The 17,189-nt window shown below is 35.9% G+C and overlaps 1 protein-coding gene across 1 annotated transcript in view; it reads right to left on the reverse strand.

The window, feature by feature from the left end:
• Positions 1 to 17,189, reverse strand: part of LOC131928911 (unconventional myosin-IXa) — a 90,183-nt gene that overhangs the window by 22,468 nt on the left and 50,526 nt on the right. The window contains exons 8-28 of the mRNA XM_059285078.1: positions 12,108 to 12,162; positions 11,462 to 11,539; positions 10,886 to 10,975; positions 9,950 to 10,198; positions 9,408 to 9,529; positions 8,972 to 9,113; positions 8,379 to 8,469; positions 8,004 to 8,105; positions 7,563 to 7,638; positions 6,747 to 6,791; positions 5,729 to 5,863; positions 4,888 to 4,927; positions 4,601 to 4,711; positions 4,147 to 4,227; positions 3,718 to 3,828; positions 3,281 to 3,403; positions 2,879 to 3,028; positions 2,131 to 2,312; positions 1,603 to 1,779; positions 654 to 821; positions 123 to 293 (exon numbers count right to left, since the gene is read on the reverse strand). Of these exons, the coding sequence (XP_059141061.1) occupies positions 123 to 293; positions 654 to 821; positions 1,603 to 1,779; positions 2,131 to 2,312; positions 2,879 to 3,028; positions 3,281 to 3,403; positions 3,718 to 3,828; positions 4,147 to 4,227; positions 4,601 to 4,711; positions 4,888 to 4,927; positions 5,729 to 5,863; positions 6,747 to 6,791; positions 7,563 to 7,638; positions 8,004 to 8,105; positions 8,379 to 8,469; positions 8,972 to 9,113; positions 9,408 to 9,529; positions 9,950 to 10,198; positions 10,886 to 10,975; positions 11,462 to 11,539; positions 12,108 to 12,162 (2,499 nt within the window). The remainder of the gene's footprint in view (positions 1 to 122; positions 294 to 653; positions 822 to 1,602; positions 1,780 to 2,130; positions 2,313 to 2,878; positions 3,029 to 3,280; positions 3,404 to 3,717; positions 3,829 to 4,146; positions 4,228 to 4,600; positions 4,712 to 4,887; positions 4,928 to 5,728; positions 5,864 to 6,746; positions 6,792 to 7,562; positions 7,639 to 8,003; positions 8,106 to 8,378; positions 8,470 to 8,971; positions 9,114 to 9,407; positions 9,530 to 9,949; positions 10,199 to 10,885; positions 10,976 to 11,461; positions 11,540 to 12,107; positions 12,163 to 17,189) is intronic.

Genomic DNA, 17,189 nt, shown 5'->3' on the forward strand with positions numbered 1-17,189 from the left:
AATTTTCCCAATAAATTTGTATTGGGAAATTGCTTTATCTATAATAAACAACCACTTTTTAATCCTGTAAAGTTTTTCTGCCTGAATAACTTTGAAAATCTAATTCCTACAGTGATACACACCTTCCCTGTGATTTGCGAGACTTGGCTTTGTCCTCGTTGGCTATGGGTGTTGTTACAATGGGCTTTCTTTTCTCTGATGGAGGAGTAGGCGGTGGTGTGTCTATGACAGGTTTCTCAGCTGGTTTAGTGTACCCACACTCCGGTTCAGAATCCTCCATTATACCACTGCTCCTACAACAATTATTTTTTTTAAACTAGTTAATTATCTTTGATAACAAACAGTATGGGACAGCATACTTTTAACTCGAAAGTCTTGCGTTCAGATACAGGTTCGAGCTGTAGCATGTCACTGAGTCCACCCAGCTCTGATGGGTACCTGACTCAAGTAAGGGAAATTAAGCCGACTGGGCAAAGTGCTGACCACACCAACCCTTCATATGCTGAGGTCAAGAAACAAGAAATCAGGGATATTCTACTGATTTGAACCCAGATTCAAACTCCAGACTTTCAGGTTAGCAATCTACCTCTCTACCGCTCATGTTAAAAAATGATTTCTAAAAATCCACCAAACTCTAGTAAATGTCCACCTACTCTTCAGAGTCCCTCCTAGGCAAGAATATCGGATCTTTCTCTTCTAACTCCTCTGTGCTTGATGCCTTCATCAGCACACCTTCATCGCTGGCTGTTGATTGGAGCTCTTCTTTCCTCTCACGTCCCCTCTCAGAATCCAGGCGTTCAATAACCGACAACTGGTCTTTCCTAAGGCAGAAACATATTTCTTATTGCATTGAAAAGTAATTACTTGACATAACAAAAATGGTTTGATACATTCAAACCAACTTTTTTTTTTTTTACATCAAAGCAATAATAAGCTTTTGACAATTAGTTGCAGTTGACATGTTTTTAAATTAAACAACTATGTAGCTTCCATTATTTAAATTAAACCAAGTAAAATTAAAAAACATTACTTTTTAAGTGTTATACTAAAGTATTTAGTTTTTATTATTTTGAGTGATGTGTGGGAGCACATTTATTTGTATGTGGGTGGAGCTGGACGTTAACCCCTCCTCACTCACAGCCTTTAAAAGAAAGATTCAGATACAGGTTGGTTAAGGATAAGTTAGGGATGGGGTTAGGAATATGGCTAGGGATAGGGATCTGATGTGGGGATAGGGATCTGATTTGGGGATAGGGATCTGATTTGGGGATAGGGATCTGATTTGGGGATAGGGATCTGATTTGGGGATAGGGATCAGGGTAGGATTGGGTTAGGATTATGGTTTGGGCAAGGATACAATTTTGGATATGAATACGGATTGGATTAGGGATAGAGTTAAGCGTATTTGGAATAGAGCTGTATAAATAGATGGATATATATAAATTCTACATGGTTGGGGGGGGGGGGGGGGGGGGGAAATTACCCAGGGTGATAACTGACATGAGTGTGTGCATGAATGTGTGTGCCTGTATGCATGTGTACATTTACGTGTGTGCAAATTACCAGGCAAACTGTGTACATATAAATAGCGTTAAAATTTACTTTGCTTTTTCAGCTTCTTCTTTCTCCATTTCCTCCTTTGCTTGTTTTTCTATCCTCTCAACCTCCAAACGAAGTTTCTCTACCTCTTCCTGTCTCTCTTTATCCATCCTCTCTCTCTCTCTCTTCTCTGCCTCTAACTTCAACATATTATTCCTCATTTTTCTTAAATTCAGCAACCTTTAAGATGAAAATTATCTTTTTTTAATAAAAATTCTTTCAGAAAAGTTGTTTTAAGTAAAAATAAAATTTACTTTCAGATCTAACAGGACATTATTTGTAAAGGACAGAGTTATGTCTTGCTACTCCTATAAGGGATTTCTGTGGTCAGTTCTATGGTCAGTTCTATGCAAAGTTAACTTTATATTGAAGGATTTTTGTGGTAGGCACTATTCACAACCACCTTTACATAACGGGATTGTGTGGTCAGTTGTGTGCAAAGTTAACGTCACAGCCACCAAGTAAAAAAGGCATGCAGCCAATAGCAATACCCTGGTCTACACATTTCCCAGTAAGCAATCAAGGGCTCACCTTCTCCGCATCAAAACGGCCCTGATGTAAGACTGCATATAGACAATGGCGCCGCACTGGGCCATGAAGTCCCTGCGAGCCAGGTAACCTCTGAACAAACACTGTATCCTGGTGGCGGCATCTGCTTGATGCTGCTGGTAGATGTGGAAATCTCTCTCGGCCAAGTATCGACGAATGTGTTTCTGGAAGGAAAACATTTTCTTATAAATATTATATAAACAATATTGTATTTTATAATGGGATGGCGTGGCCTAGCGGTAGAGCGCTAGACCACTAACCTAAAAGTCTCAAGTTCGAATCTGGGTTTAAATCAGTATAACAACCCTGAGTCCACCCAACTCTGATGGGTACCCAACTCTGATGGGTACCCAACTCGTGTTAGGGAAAGTAATAGCAACTGAGCATAGTGCTGACCACACTATCCTTTCATATGCCAAGGTCAAGAAACAAATGAACTCTACTTCATTTGCCCAACAGATCACTAGGTCTAAAGAGGAATCTTTACTTCTTTTTAATGTATAATATATAACAAATAATATAATCTGATCCTGAAAATTATCTTAGACAAAATATACTGTGATTTGCAGTTCAAGTCATAACACAGAAAAAAACTAATTAAAGTAATATGTTCTTAGCGGTATATAAATTGCAGTTGTAATACTTTACTCGTCATTTAAAAAAACATTTTGACAAATAAAATATATTTATTAAATAATAATTTTTAACTACGGGTAAGCAGATAGGCTACCTGCATAAGAATTGTGGCTTCCTTGAGTTGTAGGAACTCCCTACGTGCCAAACAGGTCTTGACCCATCTCTGTATTGTTATGACCCGCTTCATGATAGCAGAATGTAGGGCCTCGTCCAGTTTCAGTTTTTCTGTTTCCCTCAAAAAGATCTAGACAAAATGTTTAAAACTATTAGCAACCACCATCTTCAACATTATATTTTTATTATTTTCCTCAAGAATACCTAGTTAAAATGTCTAAAACCATTAGCAATGACCGTCTTCAACATTATATTTTCCCATTCCCTCAAGAATAACAAAACGGAACATTTTTAACAATAAAAGCTTTCAATTTTGAAGAACAAAAAAAAATTAGTGAATAGTAGTGAAGTTGATTAATCCAATGAATAGTATTTGCCAAACCTTTGTCATGCCGATCTGATAGTTTTCTTCCTGGAGTCCCATGGCGGTGAGAAAATCTTTGATGTCCCCTTTTGTGTGTTCAGGCTTACAAGGCAACAAGATTTTATACAGCTGAATGAATTCCTGAAAACATTAGGGAAACAAGTGGAAATATTGCTAATGCAGAAATAATCACACGACAAAGCAGACATTAAAAAAGTTTAGTTTATCTTGAGTTTAATATACAAATTAAAGCACCATTTTTATATTTGGAAATTTTTAAATCACACATTATTGTAATCATACAACAAAAAAAAAACTGAAAAAGAAATCAACCAAGCTATCTTTATTAAAACCAAAATTTAATATTGAATCACCAATTAGATTTGGAGATTTTCTTCTGCATATAACAATTGTTTATTAAAAAAAAACTAGAGGAGGGTGGAAGAAAAACATACCTGAATCAACAACCTGTAATTGTAGCCAGATTGCCTGATTTTGACAGTGGCTAACATCCCTGTGTAACGTAGCTGCCTCATTACAAGCTCCTCGTCAAACACACAAGGCGCCTAAAGGGGTGCACAATCACATATTCATTTATATTTCATGTACAGGATTAATTAATGTGTTTATCAAACTTAATGCAAAAATTTAAACTGCTAGTTTGTATGAACAAGAAATGATTTACCAGGAATTTCAAGCTTAAATTAAATTTTTATTTTAAATTATACAAATATACTTCAATGTAAGTAACAATTAACATTTAACAAAATAATTTGTTGTTAATGCTACATGAATATTTTACAATTGTGGAAGATTTTTTAAAATTTTTACTAGATGTATCTTCTAGGTATTTTTTCACCTCTTATAAAACTAAACGAACTCACCTTTTCCTTGTTGGACTTGATACATCTTATAAAGTATGGATTTGCCTGATTTAGGGTAGTCATTAACCGAGACAAGGACCACTAGAAAAATTAATTAGAATAATTATATGTAGAGAAAAAAAGTGTACATCATCACTATAGGACGTACCTGAGTCCACCCAGCTCTTATGGGTACCTGACTTAAGTAGTGGGGAGTTAAGGCAGCTTGACATAGTGTTAAACAAACCATCCCATCATAAGCCAGGGTCAAGAAACATATTAACTCTATTCCATATGCCCAATGGATAACTAGGTTTAAAAAGAAATCTTTACTTTTTTTACTTATACCATATTCATAAAATAATAATAAATAGTTAACTCTGACAGCAAAGCTTAAGAAATTGTAAAGCAAAAATATTTTTTTCAAGTAATCAGTGGGTTGAAATATGCAGGAAAAAGGTATTTAAGTTATTACCTGGAACTGTGCCCCAACTGTAGGAGGTTGTTTTTTACTGCCTGTTCCTCTAACACTACCAGGCATGGTACGGCCTGCTATTGCCTTCAGTGCTTTAATATCACGGAAACTCTGTGTAATAGAAGAACAATGTTGCTTTAAACACAGGGTACTCTCATTCATGAGTAGTAAAATATTACTATTTAAAGAAGGGTAGCTCTAAAAATCAAAACGTTTATTCTAGTGCATTAGTTTAAAAAATTATTAGGATTCCTGTTAAAAATTTTCTATGGGTCAACATGACATACCAAAGAAGGCCTCTGTTTTGGTCTGAAAGACTTGTTTTTCCTGTGAACAAAGGCAGAAACATCACATTAAATACTTTAGTATTTAGAATTTTCATGTTTAACAAATATTTTAAAATTTACGTATCGTATAATTTTTTACTTTTTTTCATTTAATTTTTTTAATAAGTTAAAACAAACAAAAAGTTTATTTACTTACATTTACAAAAATAAAATATCAATAAAACCTTTACCATAAACTAAATTGTTAATTATAAGAAATGTAAATTAGACCTTGAATAAAATGAGACCTGTTTTATTTAAACAAACTTTATAATCCAACTCTTCAAAGCTGTGATTATGTTAACTTAAGTTTAAAATAAAATAATTTAATCCCTTTACTTTATATCCCATTTTGATAATCTTTCAACATTTCAAAGTAACATAAAATTTCTGTCATGCCTAACAAACAAAAATTCTAAATTAGACTCACTCAAGTTACTAACTCAGTGGTTTGCACTAGACAAAATCAATGAGACATGCAACGCTAAGCAAAAAGATTGATAAAACAATAGGCTTCACTCAATGTAAACTCAGCACTTTTTAAAATACATGCATCAAGCAAGAATTTTGTCTGTGGTTTCTAACAAAAGTTTTTAATTACTTTCTCAGCAAAATATAAAAAAAGCTAGAAAGTATGTAAGAAATAGTGTGAATGTAAAAAAATTTCCTCATTCCATTAAATTTTCTGACAATTTTTGTAAGTAAAATTTCAAAGTGAACAAAAACTGTGCGCCGTTGGAGCCAGGAGAAGGGAGGGGGGAGGTATACATGAATTAAATGTCTGTGAAATAAACTACATTACATTAGAAGCTTCTGGGCCTTGCGGATGACCTTGATATCGTTTTCGGAGAAGGTGGACTCTAGCGAGCTGTAGAGAAGTAGTTCTTCATTGACATCTTCTTTGAACTGTTTTTGCTGTAAGATATCTGTCTCTTGCCTGCTGTTGGGTGTGGGGGAGTGGGGGGAGGGATGATGCACACTGATGTTAGAGCTCAACATAACAAATAAGTCTACAACGCTCAACACACATGGCAAGTCTCTTCTTCTTGTTAACTGCTTTCTAGTATGCAGTAGTACAATTAAAGAAAATGTTAGAATGTCATGCATAGAAAATGTATTTGTAAAAAAAAAAAAAATCAAATGTTGAAAATTGTTGAATAGAGAAATAAGCTCCATGTCCCCAGATATTCAGCCAAAAGAAAATGTTTACCTTGTTTGAAAAATAGTAAAAAATGAAAAAAATGAAAAATTCCAAAAAAGCATTAAGCTTATCAAACAGACAACAAATGCTGCCGTTTATTTTATTCAATAAAAAAATTGTGTGTTTTCTTTTATATTCCTCAGCCCAAAACTCACTCACCAACTTAACCATATCATATTTAACCACAAAATTCAAGAATTCATCAGTAAAATTCTCATAACTTCACTCATCAGTTATCCCCACCCTGGCCCACCAACCAGGGATTCATAGCATAGTCTAACTGTACCAAACAACCTCAGCCGTGTACTTCAGGAGGGTCAACACACTGGTAACTACACACATGTGCAGTAAGTATAATCTATCATTAGTAAGGAATCCACAAGAAACAACAGCCATCAAACCTCACTGACTACAAGTACAGCATTAGTTCTTAAACCAGGTGTCTCGTCTAACTCTAGAATCTCGTTGATGTATTCATTAAAGGGAATTTTGTGTTAAAAAAAAAATTAATGCTAGATTTTCAGCCACACAAGCAAACCACAAACTTTTTGAGGTAAAAAAAAAAAATGTTTTTGTTTTAAATTGAGAAAGCTCAGGATCAGGCAATGTGAGCACTCACTGGATCCGTCGTAGCACAGCGGCAGTAGAAGCCACGTGGTAAAATCTAGACACAGATAAATGGGATAGGATCAAAACATCAGTGGGACAAAAACTAGACAAAGGGATAGGATCTAATCATCAGTGGGATGAAATAAAGAAAGAAAAAACAGGCCTAGAAATATTTTTTTTTCAAACGAAACGAGATTTGTTTATAAGTTGTTGCTGAAGACTTACACTACGTTGCTGAATTTTAATGATTAAATTTAAGCCCCTGCTGTAAATGTGTAGGTTAACTGTTTAGGATAATTTTAATGAAGGTTGCTTAAAAAAAAATTAACTTGGAACAAAATTTTAAAAAATAAAAAAATTACAACGAAAGCAACTTAAGATTTCATTCAAAGCAAGATTGGAAGTGTGTACTGAATCAAGGAAGGGGAGGTAACTTAAAAACACAAGGACATTCCAACAAGGAGCAAGGAAAGAATGTATTGCTAAACCATTTGGCTTCTAAACAGTCAAGCTGAATAAATTAAGTTACTTTCATAAATTAAAACATGAGCTGTAACTATTGAAATGAATTATTTTATCCCATCAGAGGGTAAAAATAAAGCTTTAATTTTTTTACCCCCCAATATGCTATAAGCAAGGGAAAGAGTTTAACAATATGTTTACAGGTGAAACATACAGTGATAATGTTAAACTAGGTCTAAACATTTTGAAAGTTAACGAAATTAAAAAAATATTTAAGAACAAATTCCAAAACATCAAGTAAACCCAATGAAAATGAAACGAGAATTGAAAAATGCATGCACGTTGCCTTGAAATGTTTTCTTACTTGAGCAAATTTTCATTGAAAACATCTTGAAGGCTGGGGTCTGAGACTCTCTTTTGTCGCCTGCGACTTTCTTTGCCTGGAGAATTTAGAATTCTATTGTAGAATTTCTTACAGAAAAATGGTCAGACAAGAATCCAATAATTTACGTACAGAGTAAAAAGCTTAAAATACATTCATTTTTTTCTGTAATGTTAAACAGCTTTTTAAAAACTCAAAAATTGGCTGGACTAATATCAGAATAAAGTAATTTTGTTTTAAGTTTTATATTTGTGGTAAGATGTCTTCATGCAATTTGGGTATGGATTCTGAAGTTAAAATTTCTGTAATGTTCACCAGTTTTTAAAAAACCGCATAAAGCTATTGTACAGATTCTTATGAAGAAATTGTTAAACTAATGCAAGAAAGCAATAATTAAGTAAAGAGTGGCAGCTTAAAACATACCCCCATTTTTCCTGTAATGTTCCCCAGCTTTTTTAAAAGCAAAGAAACATCTGAAGAAAGCTCGAACTACGGACCAGCGTAGAACAGCTACAGGATCTATACCTAAACAAACAAGTTACACAGTTACTTTTAACACAATCCATTTCTACTGATAAATGTCATTTTATAGATATTTTTTATACAACTTGTTAGATATATTTCTGGTAAAAAAAAATTACATAAAATTATTTTTACAAGCAGATATATTTTTTTAAAGAAAATTCAGGATTGGCTGTGGAATTTCATGATGCTGTTTTGAACATTAATATTAATTTTAATGACTACAAAAGCTATTAAGTGCATAGTGTTTTTTCTCTGTATGTGTGGCCAACTTACCCATTAATTCCCTTACAAAAGCTAAACTACTTTTCTTTAATGTGTCAACAATCTCAGAGCGGACCAGGTCTAAATTCTTTTCTCTAAAATCCTGAAAACAGGTGAATATAAAACATTGGTTGAAATGGTGTTACAAAAAACATGGGAATAGTCGGAAATATTATTGAAACAAATTTAAGAAGAAAAAAAATTTGTTAAACTATGTACCTAGACTAATACTTCTCTGTTAGCTTTGTAGAACCTAACACTACCTTAGTTTCTGATTTCATTAAATAGGTTCAATTGAAATCATATTAATAAACAAAATGGCATTGACTTAGTGTTATTTGACAGAATCATAACTAGAAGGAAACTAATGTGCATAAATACTTCTAATAATTAAGTTCAGTGACCTAAACAGTAGCAAAATTTTAAGGTTATATAGTGTAAAATAACATGGTTAAATTGATTGTTTTAAAAAAAAAATTATTTAAAAAATAGCAACAATTCTCATTAATCAATAGATATTTAAAGACAATGAAAATAAAAAACATTTTTAGAGACGAGTTTATTCAGATAGTAACGATAAATAAATGTAAATTGAATAGCAATACCTTAATTAAGTATTTGACCCTTCCAGCATAGTGCATGATGCTGAATGCCCCTTCCTTGAGTTGTGGAACCTGATAATGTGGATTGTTCTTGTGATGGTGTGTACACTTGTTGAGTAATGTTTCATTGGTTGCACCTGGGAAACTGTGTACACAAAATTTTGGTTAACTTGTAGCAAAATGTACACAGTTTGGATAATATCTGCAAAGTTCTGATATTTATTAGTAAAAATAATAAAAGTAAACCTTATTTTATAACAATGACAATAGTAGGCACAATGGCCTTCGTTCACTTGGCCATTTTTTAGAATTATACTGGTATATGTTGATAAACCATTATGCAATGGTGTTTTTTAGAATTCAAGCATAAGTAAGACCGTAAATATAACATATATAACCCTTGAGAGTTGTACACTAGAAAACGATGCAAACTTCTCACCTGCACTCTTCATCAAGAAGATAGAAAAGCCCACTTGGACGTTTGGAAAAAATCTCTAGACTCCCTGTGTTGTCGATAAATTCAATATTTTTCCACTGGATCCCCTCTCTCTGATACTCCTCCTGCAACACAGTGTGAATAGAATCTCAATTGGAGGATAGGTACAAACTCTTGTTTGTTCAGATCATTGGTGCTATGGGGTCTTCTCTAGCTTCATTTATTTCATTTGTTCTCTTTCAGGTTTTTTTAATTATAAGGATCGCTTTCTCTCTTATTTGTCATTTTTTATTTAATTTTAAGGTTTTGTTTTTCTCTGACATGTATCTTTTCATTTTAGGGTTTACTTCCACAGTCCTCAATATAATATAATTTTTTTTTCATTTCAGGGTAAACTATCTTATCTATATACTTTTTTCAATTACAAAGTTTTCGAGCATTGAAAATGTAAATAAATTCATGAACTTTTACTAACAGGGAAATGATATCCTAAAACTTAATAAAAACATAAAGATTTGTATTTTGTTTTGGGAAAAAATTATTACCTGTTCAAATTTAAATATATGCTGGTTGAAGTAATATTGCAGATGCTCATTAGCATAATTAATACAAAACTGCTCAAAACTATTGTTGCCAAAGTCCTCAAATCCAAAAATATCAAGGACGCCTATAGAATCCCCTTCATGCTCTGAATCGTGTTTCTTTGCCAGGAGAGCTTGGTTGACTTTAAGAACAATCCAGTCAAAAAGAGTTCCATAGATACATTTAGCCATGGCATCCCGGGTAGCTATTGCCTGAAAGGATCAGAATTTTTTTTTTAATTTATTGCTACTTATTAAGAAATAGAAAACACTTTGCCAATTTGGCCCATTATAGAAAATAATAATTTCCAAAAAATATTTTCTGTGAGATATTTTACTTATGTCAATAATGCACTTTCTACAGTATAAATCGTTGATAATATAATTGAGATAATTGTTTAAATTATTATTACTTGTTAAGAAATAGAAAAAACTTTGTGCCAATTATAGAAAATAATCTTATGTCAATAATGCACTTACTACTGTATAAATTGTTAATAATATAATTGAGAATTGACAATTTTTACCAATTAATCTCTAACAGTAATTAACTACCCCTCCAGACCAGACAGGTTACAGGACAGATGAAGTAGAGTTTAAAGCAAACTAGACTAGTGTGGTCAACACTATAAATAAGACCTGTATGCTCCCAGACTCTGGTCAGATACCCAAAAAGGGTCTAGGAATTAATAGGGTAATTGACAGGTGGGTAATTACTCCAGTGTGGGTAATGTTGGGGGTAGGGGTAATTGAAATGGGGGGGGGGGGGGGTTAATGTCCTGCACAGCACAGATAATCTGAACCAGACATTCAACAATGTAATCATGCACTCTTTCCACCCGACCACACCACACCACTCATACAGCAACACTAATCAACAACTGTCTTAATTGGACTCACATCTTCCATTTTATAATTTATGACAAACGTTTCATCGCCAGCTGTAGTTTTTTTCTGAGTCATAGCTTCCAGTACGTAGCGTTCTTTCACCTGCAAGCATCGGAAATTTTAAAAAAAAACAGGTTTTGTTTTCCCTTCCTGCCTCAAACAAATTTAATCCTCTGTTTTACATGTGTCTTTAATTACGCTCCCGTAGGAAAGCCTTAAAGCTCGGGCTAAAGATAAAAACTACAAAGCAAAATTTTATTTTTTTTAATTTCTGAAAGATTTTGTTGGTTCGTCTTTTTTACACAATGGCAGGTAGCTAATTATTTTGTTTTAAATCAAACTTTTTTTTTTAAATTTAAATACAAGTTGTCATTAACAACAGTTGTAAGGAAATAAAACTTCTATTAAACAAACAAAGTTAGAGATTTTTTACAAGGCTGTACACTGTCTATCATCAACTGTTCTGATTTTTAAAATTCAAAAACAGTTCACATAATACAAACTTTAAATGAGCTAAAATGTTTTACAGTAAAACCTCCATGAGTTACAAACCCTGAGTTAGAGGTAAAATTTTGACAAGTGACAAACCTTGAGTAAGTTTGAGATGGTTTTGATAGCATCTCCAGTTTTGACCATCACAGATTCATCATGGTGTTTATCTCCTTTCTAAAAAAAAAATTGATATAATTTATGTATGAGTGAGTAAATTAATTCTTACATAAACATTAAGCATCACAAACATCTTTACTTTTTTATGTAATGCTCCCTTTTCAAAGTAGAGTTCACCTGTTTCTGTGACTTCGGCATAAAAGGGATAGTGTGGTCAGCTCTATGCCCAGCGGTCTTAACTTGCCCTAAAGTGAGTTTAATACCCATCAGAGCTGGGTGGGCTTAGGGATGCTTTACTGACTTTGAGTTAGCAGTCTAACACTCTACCACTAGGCCACGCCGTCCCATTTTAAAATGAAGGTATTTTAATCTGAACAAGCACAGGACACAGGATTAACATGACACATGATTAGCATGTAGGTGTTTTAATTTCACCAATCACATGACAGGAATTAACATGTCCCCTATTGTTGGTGTCTTAATCACAACCTCAATCTCAACATGGCACACACTTACCATGTGCCCTACTGTTTACCCCACACTATCAACCAATATGCCTACAGACACTACTATTCTTCATTCAATGAAACAGATTACAATAACAAGAAGCTGTGGTGGAGCTTACCTTCTTGAATTCAATATTCCCCAGCTGTAGAACAGCTGACAGCACACTGAAGATCCTACAAATTAAAGTAAACATGTTTTAATTAGAGGGGGGAAAAAACATTCGAATTAATAGGCTGTTAAAATTCAACACGGCAAATATTTCTAACAACATGATTAGTTCTTGGTGTATTCTGGTTTTAAAGAGAAAAATGTTGAAACAGAATTAGAATTAAAATAGACAGCAACATCATTACACTGCTGGAGAATACAATCATCATATGATTAGCATGGTAAGTAGAAGTTGTATTGGATGGTGTGGTGCAGTAGGAGAGCACATGATTGCTAACTTGAAAGCCTTAAGTTTGGTTCTTTGGTAAGGGTACTGAATAAGTTCATCAGCTGTAGACTGTACACCAATAGAGTCAGGGTTACTAAGGGTGGCTGGACATAGTACTGACCAGGCCAGTGTGTACACCATTAGTGTCAGGGTTAGTTAGGGTGGCTGGACATAGTGCTGACCAGGCCAGTGTGTACACCATTAGTGTCAGGGTTAGTTAAGGTGGCTGGACATAGTGCTGACCAGGCCAGTGTGTACACCATTAGAGTCAGGGTTACTAAGGGTGGCTGGACATAGTACTGACCAGGCCAGTGTGTACACCATTAGTGTCAGGGTTAGTTAAGGTGGACGGACATAGTACTGACCAGGCCAGTGTGTACACCATTAGTGTCAGGGTTAGTTAAGGTGGCTGGACATAGTGCTGACCAGGCCAGTGTGTACACCATTAGTGTCAGGGTTAGTAAGGGTGGCTGGACATAGTGCTGACCAGGCCAGTGTGTACACCATTAGTGTCAGGGTTAGTTAAGGTGGCTGGACATAATGCTAACCAGGCCAGTGTGTACACCATTAGTGTCAGGGTTAGTTAGGGTGGCTGGACATAGTACTGATCAGGCCAGTGTGTACACCAATAGAGTCAGGGTTAGTAAGGGTGGATGGACATAGTGCTGACCAGGCCAGTGTGTACACCAATAGAGTCAGGGTTAGTAAGGGTGGATGGACATAGTACTGACCAGGCCAGTGTGTACAACATTAGAGGCAGAGATACTTAGGGTGGCTGGACATAATGCTGACCAGGCCAGTGTGTACACCAATAGAGTCAGGGTTAGTAAGGGTGGCTGGACATAGTGCTGACCAGGCCAGTGTGTACAACATTAGAGGCAGAGATACTTAGGGTGGCTGGACATAATGCTGACCAGGCCAGTGTGTACACCAATAGAGTCAGGGTTAGTAAGGGTGGCTGGACATAGTACTGACCAGGCTAGTGTGTACACCAATAGAGTCAGGGTTAGTTAAGGTGGATGGACATAGTGCTGACCACATAGTCCATTCAAACATTCATATTAGCCAATGAATCACATGCACTCTTTAATAACAAAAACTACCACTAATAAACTTAATTTACTTAAGCATGTCTTGATTTAGCAGATCCTTAATGTTCTATATATTTCACTTATTAAATTTATATATAAAAGTTGTTACTTGAAATGTAGTGTCTTCAAGCTCTATTATGGAACAAAGAAAACTGAAGAGCTAATTAGAAAATATTTGTTATATATCAAACATCACACAGGTTCAGTTGTTCTTTTAAGCATTTTTTTCAAAACCCTTTTTAAAGAAGACAGGAGTAGTTGATGGGCTTGCTTTGACTTAGGAATAGTTTGTCCTAAAGGTATCAGTCAACAATATGGAAGAATACACTCAACAGAAATCATCATCCCAGCATCCCCAGTGTGTTACATTATAAACTTTACCAAAGGTGCAAACAGTGGCTGTTTGTAAACCACCACCAACATACCAACATCCCCAGTGTGTTACATTAAAAACTTTACCAAAGGTGCAAACAGTGGCTGTTTGTAGACCACCACCAATATACACAGTGTGTTACATTATAAACTTTACCAAAGATGCAAACAGTCTGCTGTTTGTAGACCACCAACATCCCCAGTGTGTTACATTATAAACTTTACCAAAGGTGCAAACAGTGGCTGTTTGTAGACCACCACCAATATACACAGTGTGTTACATTATAAACTTTACCAAAGATGCAAACAGTGGCTGTTTGTAGACCACCACCAATATACACAGTGTGTTACATTATAAACTTTACCAAAGGTGCAAACAGTCTGCTGTTTGTAGACCACCAACATCCCCAGTGTGTTACATTATAAACTTTACCAAAGGTGCAAACAGTGGCTGTTTGTAGACCACCACCAACATCCCCAGTGTGTTACATTATAAACTTTACCAAAGGTGCAAACAGTGGCTGTTTGTAGACCACCACCAACATACCAACATCCCCAGTGTGTTACATTATAAACTTTACCAAAGGTGCAAACAGTGGCTGTTTGTAGACCACCACCAACATACCAACATCCCCAGTGTGTTACATTATAAACTTTACCAAAGGTGCAAACAGTGGCTGTTTGTAGACCACCACCAACATACCAACATCCCCAGTGTGTTACATTATAAACTTTACCAAAGGTGCAAACAGTGGCTGTTTGTAGACCACCACCAATATACACAGTGTGTTACATTATAAACTTTACCAAAGGTGCAAACAGTCTGCTGTTTGTAGACCACCACCAACATCCCCAATGTGTTACATTATAAACTTTACCAAAGGTGCAAATAGTCTGCTGTTTGTAGGCCACCATGATGAACTTTCCAAGGGGGGGGGGGGGTCATCAGGTTAAAAGGTAAGCTTTTTAAATGACCAGGTTTAGTCAGTACAGTTCATCTACAAGGCAAATAACTCATTCTCTCTACTCAGGTAGATATCACGCTAATTGGGAGGGGGTGGAGATGTAAAGGAAAACTAATCATAAGGACAGCAAGGGCAGCTAAAATTAGATCAAATCCCCCCCTCTAGTACTTCGTTTTTTTTTCTTTCAATTTATAATTACCTCCCTTAGCAGATAGCTGTGTTGGGAAAAGTAAAAAAAAAAGTGTGATGCTAAGTTTATTTTTTGTTTTTTTAAAGCCACATGAGGAGTTAATACCAGAAGTGGGACAACTTCATATGGTGGTACAAGTACCTGGGTGGCTGATGTGTATCATACCACATGTGGCTATAGGTGTGATAGCACTCCCACTGTTGGTACAAGTACCTGTGTGGCTGATGTGTATCATACCACATGTGGCTACAGGTGTGATAGCACTCACACTGGAGGTACAAATACCTGTGTGGTTGATGTGTATTACACCACACGTGGCTACAGGTGTGATACCTTCAGCACTCCCACTGGTGGTACAAATACCTGTGTGGTTGGTGTTTTGTCACCACATGTGGCTACAGGTGTAACAGCAATCCCACTGGTGTTACAAATACCTGTGTGGTTGATGTGTATCACACCACATGTGGCTACAGGTGTGAAACCTTCAGCACTCCCACTGGTGGTACAAGTACCGATGTGGCTGATGAGTATCACCACATGTGGCTACAGGTGTAACATCACTCCCACTGGTGGTACAAGTACCGGTGTGGCTGATGTGTATCACACCACATGTGGCTACAGGTGTGATAGCACTCCCACTGGTGGTACAAATACCTGTGTGGCTGATGTGTATCACACCACATGTGGCTAAAGGTGTGACCATACTCCCACTGGTGGTACAAGTGCCTGTATGGTTGGTGTGTTGTCACACCACATGTGGCTACACTGGTGTGGCTGATGTGTATCACAGCACACGTTGATGCAGGTGAGACGGCACTACATCAAAGAGAGCAGCCTTGTTTACACCTAGGTAAGCACTTCAAAAGTGACCGATCCCAAACAGTCTACCAGCAAGCTTATTTTATGTGGAGAGTTCATGAGATGTTATGGGAAAAGAGTGGCTATGGTAAGTACATTTCTTTAGCAGGAAAACCTCATTAATTACCAACAGCAATAAGCTTAAGGATCTATAAATGTTTAGCACATGGAACTACAATAATGCTACCATGTGACTCATATTGCCAGTTGTCGGGGGGGGGGGGGGGGCGGGGGGGGGCTATTAAAAGAGTAGGTTGATGCTTCTGTGGTGTGGTTCTCAAATCACAAGGTGAGGCTTGTAGGTACAAGCAATGTTCCCTCTGGGCTGCGCGGTTGCGCGGCCGCGCACTAGTTTTGAACCTGTATCCTTGTATAAGACGTTTAGAACGCCGCGCATTAAAATACACATTGCCCGCCAGCTTATTCCCCTATAGAAGAAATGTTGAGCACAATTATTCTGACCTAGTTCGTAACTTTGGTGTGCTACGAATGTTCGAATCACCCATATGGGTGCAACTGTTGGACGTCTACATTCTTAACTATCATTCAAAAGCACATTTTTAAAGTGCCCCTTGGCGTAGATCGGCCCATCGCAGCCCTCTACACTAGTTTTGATTGGTTCGCAACGAACTTATCGGGGTTACTTCTACCAATGTTATGTTTTGAAGAACACGCTGAACAAATTGGTGACACGCTACTAGCACTCAACACATAGAGAACAATGTTTTGAATATTGGAATTACTACGATAAACCCATACATATTTACTTTTTTTTTTTTTAAGTTTTATAAAAAAATATTCTTGTGACTTTAAAATCCCGGGCAATACAAAAAATTATGCTGGGGAAATTAAGAAATTAAAAAGAAAGAAAAAACTTTGATTTTTCTATCGTGTTCTTTTCACAAACAGGGCATTATATTTTTGTGTTGATTTTTTTTCACTCACAGTCCGCTCTCAAATAGATTAGACAAGTACTTTCTCTTCATATGATTATCAAGAAAAAAGGCCAATGCATTGTGTCCTTTGCAATTATTCTTAAAGATATCTTAGAATAAATAGAATATTTATAGTCAAATCACACCCATCACAACTTAAAACAAAGCAGAAAGATATTTTTTTTAAACCAGTTGGCGTAGTAATCGTGAGTGGATTTGAAAACTTGCGACAGGACTACATCGCATAGCCAAACGACTTCCGTTTTCCCTCATGCAGCAAACGTCATAGAATGACGTTCTTTAACTTAAAAAATTCCACGCTTCGTTAAAACATGAAAGTAAACCATCAAAGC

Source organism: Physella acuta, unplaced genomic scaffold (assembly GCF_028476545.2).
Source record: "Physella acuta isolate Inbredline_101_S28 unplaced genomic scaffold, ASM2847654v3 ptg001565l, whole genome shotgun sequence".
Lineage (NCBI taxonomy): Eukaryota > Metazoa > Mollusca > Gastropoda > Physidae > Physella > Physella acuta.